This window comes from Cebus imitator, unplaced genomic scaffold (genome assembly GCF_001604975.1).
Source record: "Cebus imitator isolate Cc_AM_T3 unplaced genomic scaffold, Cebus_imitator-1.0 Scaffold266, whole genome shotgun sequence".
Classification (NCBI taxonomy): Eukaryota; Metazoa; Chordata; class Mammalia; order Primates; family Cebidae; genus Cebus; species Cebus imitator.
In genome coordinates, this window is record NW_016107581.1 from 1,914,816 (window position 1) to 1,919,001 (window position 4,186).

A 4,186-nucleotide genomic window follows, 5' to 3' on the forward strand; every position below is an offset into this window, starting at 1 on the left:
GTAGCTGGGATTACAGGCATGCGCCACCATGCCCAGCTAATTTTTTTATTTTTAGTAGAGATGAAGTTTCACCATGTTGGTCAGGCTGGTCTCGAACTCCTGACCTCAGGTGATCCACCCGTCTTGGCCTCCCAAAGTGCTGGGATTACAGGCGTGAGCCACCTCACCCATCCAGTTTCCCTCTTTAAATGGCAAGTCTTCATGCTTCATGGAGACTTTGGGAGGATATGTGGCATCTCTCAGCACCCAGTAAACCTTTGCTAAGTGGACAGAGCCATGCTGAGCAGGGCAGAGGGGAGGACTGGCCTCAGGCCCCCACTTCATGGTCTTGGGAGCCAGACAGGCTCAGCAGCTCGCAGACCACGCTGCCGCAGAAATATCTGTCAACTGAGTGAAGGGATTTGGGGTTTCGCACGATTGCACCCTCCGTCTCCTCTCCTGGTGATTAAAGGTGAAGTCATCCTGGCCTGCCAGCTCAGCCCTGACTCACCACTTGGCCGGTGTCCCCACACCCTGGAATTCGCCCCACCCTGTCCTCACAGAGACCCTCAGGGAGGAAATGACATTCAGAGTGAAGCCTGAGGATGCAGTCAAGCGAAGAAGAGTCAGCCCCAGCACCATCCCGCCTGCCCTTGACTCTCTGCCCTGTCCAACCTCTCCATTAGCATGGCCGTGGCTCACTGTCCTCTCCCCAGCCTCCCAGCTCCCACTCTTGCCCTGCTTCTGGCCCCAAGTGGCCCCAGAGCATCTTCCTGCACCCAACATTGACTTCCCTCCCCTGCTGATAGTCCTCCATGGCTCCCTAGCACCCCCAGGACAAAGTCCCAGCTCCTCAGTGCACCCCCAGCCCTCCATGCTCTGCCCTTCCCTCTCTCCCCAGCCCTCCATGCTCTCTGTGGCTGGGGGTGACACAGAGAACAATCTCCTGTTCCTTGAGTGGGCCAAGCTCTCTACTGCCTCAGGCCCTGTGTGCAAGCTGTCCTCTCTGCCAGCACGCCACGCCCTTTGCCTAGTTCATGACAAGCAACCCTTCCAGTCCCCAGTTAATGACGCTTCTAAGGGGGAAACAAAGTCCTTTGCTCTTGTCATCTGCTTTTCCTGCCAGCCTGAGTTTGCAGTATTCATCTGTCGTGGCAGTGTGTGGTCAGTGTCTGTGGGCAGGGCCGGGCAGGCTCCCACTTCTTGCTCCACCCTGAATCCCCTGTGCCCAGCACAGCGCCTGCACAGGGCTGCTCAGAAAACATCAGCTTAATTAAGCACAATCCTAGCTAATAATAATAATCGCTAATGGGGCTAAGCGCAGTGGCTCACTCCTGTAATCCCAGCACTTGGGGAGGCCAAGACAGGCAGATTGCCTGAGCTCAGGAGTTCAAGACCAGCCTGGCCAACATGTCAAAACCCCGTCTCTACTAAAAACACAAAAATTAGCCAGGTGTGGTGGCAGGTGCCTGTAATCCCAGCTACTCAGGAGGCTGAAGCAGAAAAATCACTTGAACCCGGGAGGTGAAAGTTGCAGTGATTCAAGATTGAGCCACTGCACTCCAGCCTGGGCAACAAGAGTGAAACACCATCTCAAAAGTAATCGTTAATGGTTAGAGACCGCTGCTGCATGAAAAAGCTCTGTGCTACATACACGGGAGGACTAAGCCGTTTAATCCCCTCAGCAATCTCATGAGTTAGATCCTGTTATCATTCACACTCTACAGATGAGCACAGAGAGGGAAAGCGACTTGCCCCAGGTCACACAGCTGAGAAATGGCAGGGACAATATCTGGACTGAGGCAAGACTGGGGAAGCAGGAGTGAAACTCTCCAGTGGCACTTTCTACCTTAGCTCAGATATCCGGGAGCCCACCGGCCCTGTCAGGCTGGGCACAAGCTCTGTATCCTGCGGTGTCCCCTCGCTCGGCAGCAGGGGGCAGCAGAGGGCCCAGTCCCATTCCAGTCCTGTGCTGGGACCTGCCTGTGCCCTCCTCTCCCTGAGAGTGGCCTCAGCATTACCAAGAGTTGGGTGACCTGACCCCTCTCCCAAGGTGGCCACAAGGATTAGCGATATGGCACATGTGAAACGCCAGGACAGAAACCAGACCAATGTTCACTACTGGCGAGGGTGCAGGCCCAGAGGCTGAGCAGCTGCAGGTTTGAATCCCAGCTCCTCACTTCTCTCCATGCCTCGGTGTTCTCTTTTGTAACATGGGGGCGAGACTGGGAGGGCCCGGTCGCTCACGCCTGTAATCCCAGCACTTTGGGAGGCCAAGGCGGGAGGATCATTTGAGGTCAGGAGTTTGAGACCAGCCTGGCCAACATGGTAAAACCCCATATCTAGTAAAAATACAAAAAAAAATTAGCTGGGTGTGGTGGTGCATGCCAGCCTGGGCGACAGAGCGAGATTCTGTATCAAAAAAAAGAAAAGAAATGAGGACGAGACTAGAATCCACCCCATGGGATCGAACTGAACATTAAATGGGTTAAATTGTGGTGAGGCACTGCAGCGTCCAGGCGAGAGCAGCAGTGCCGCTGTGACTGCTCTCTAACCCCAGCCGTGTCCTCTCTGCTCTGGTTCACACCAACGGGCTTTGAGTACGCTGGGTTCCTCTGTCCTTGTCTGCCTCTGAGCACCGTGTTCCCCAAACGGAGGTTGGATTAGGATCTGGCAAGTGCCAGGCCAGAGTCTGAGCCCAGAGATGGGACAAAGATGGGCAAGAGTTGGGAGTGGGGGGAATCCCTACAGAAGAGGAAACTGAGGCTCAGTGGTGGGGGCGGCCTGCCTGCCTATGACCGTCTGATGGACACCGCCTGGTCTGAGCTGGTTCCAGAGCTGGGCGGGGTGTCTGACGACTGAGAGAGGAGAGAGAAGAGACCGGGAAGAGAGAGGCAGGGACATTCAAAGATGGTCACAAGAAATTGGCAGTGGAGCATAGAGGCACAGAGACGGGCAGAGGAGGGGCAGGGCCGAGGCCTTGAACGTGATACCTGCGGGCCGGGCGTCGGGGGCCCGGGCGGGTGGCCCCGGGGTCTCCAGCGCAGGCGAGACGGAGAAGCGGGAGAAGCACAGGGGGGGGCCTGGAGGGGGGAGGAGGGGGAAATCCTCCGCCCACTCGAAACTGCCTCCTGCGGCGGAAGGGAAGACCGCAGTCAGACCGCAGGCACCTGCGGCGCTCCCGCCCTCCGGTCCCGCCCCGTCCGCCCCATGAGTCCCGCCCCCTCTGGCCCCCTCCCGCCCCCTCCCGTCCTATAGGCCCTGCCCTCACCAAAGCCGCTGTCGTTGCTGGGAAACCCATCTCCGGGGGTGGCGGGGTGGGGAGGCGTCGGGGGCGCTGGAGGCGTTGACGGGTCCGTGTCCCCCTCTGGGGGGCCCTGGACGCTCAGCTCGTTGGTTGGCGTCTCCTGTGAAGGCAGGTTAGGGGGAAGCCAGAGGGGACAAACCGTCATGTTCCATTTACTGCATCCCCCAAAAGCCACAAAACCCGCTAATATTTCTGGGGATCTAGGAATCCCCGTTTGTAATCACTGACTCGCACTCTCTGGAGAGGTGGGTGGAACCCTTGATCTGGCTTCGAAGCCTTGGGCCAGCCTTAACCTCAACCCGGCCCGAGGCTCCTTACCTGACAGCAGAGCCCTACACACAGCTAAGTAGCCCACAGCAGGGATCCTCTCCTGGTTCCTTAATGCGCGGCCTCCACCGGATCCCCTAACTCAAAGTGATCTCCGTAAGCCCCACCCCGTCCCCATCAGTCCCACCATCTCTGAGATCTAAACGGCTCCCTTGGCCCTTCCAACCCCTGCCCCATCCTGAGCGCATCCCATGCTGGACGCTGTGACTCTGCCCTCGAGCCCTCCCTCAGAAGTAGACCTGCTCCCGCCCTCCAAGTCTCACCCCTCTGAATACGCTGCAGTCGCCCAGGCCCCAGTTCTTGGCCTTGCCTCCATTCCTCTCATAATCTCAGCCCGGTACGCCCGCCCCAGGTTCATCTAGACAAGGCTGCAGTCCCTAAGCACCACTCACCCTCCCTTTTTCTCTTCAACACCATCCCCTATGTTTTTGTTTTAAACACAATCTCACTGTCGCCCAGGCTGGAGCAGTGTTGCGATCATGGCTTAATGCAGCCTCGACCTCCTGGGCTCAAGTGATCCTCTCACCTCAGCGTACTGAGTAGCTGGGACTACAGGTGTGCGCCACCACACCG

The 4,186-nt window shown here is 57.6% G+C and overlaps 1 protein-coding gene across 3 annotated transcripts in view; it reads right to left on the reverse strand.

Moving 5' to 3' along the window:
- Positions 1-4,186, reverse strand: part of LMTK3 (lemur tyrosine kinase 3) — a 27,925-nt gene that overhangs the window by 1,777 nt on the left and 21,962 nt on the right. For all 3 annotated transcript variants that reach the window (XM_037728467.1, XM_017500462.2, XM_017500463.2), the window contains 2 exons: positions 3,251-3,386; positions 2,973-3,110 (listed from right to left, as the gene is read on the reverse strand). In XM_037728467.1, coding sequence (XP_037584395.1) covers positions 2,973-3,110; positions 3,251-3,386 — 274 coding nt within the window. The remainder of the gene's footprint in view (positions 1-2,972; positions 3,111-3,250; positions 3,387-4,186) is intronic.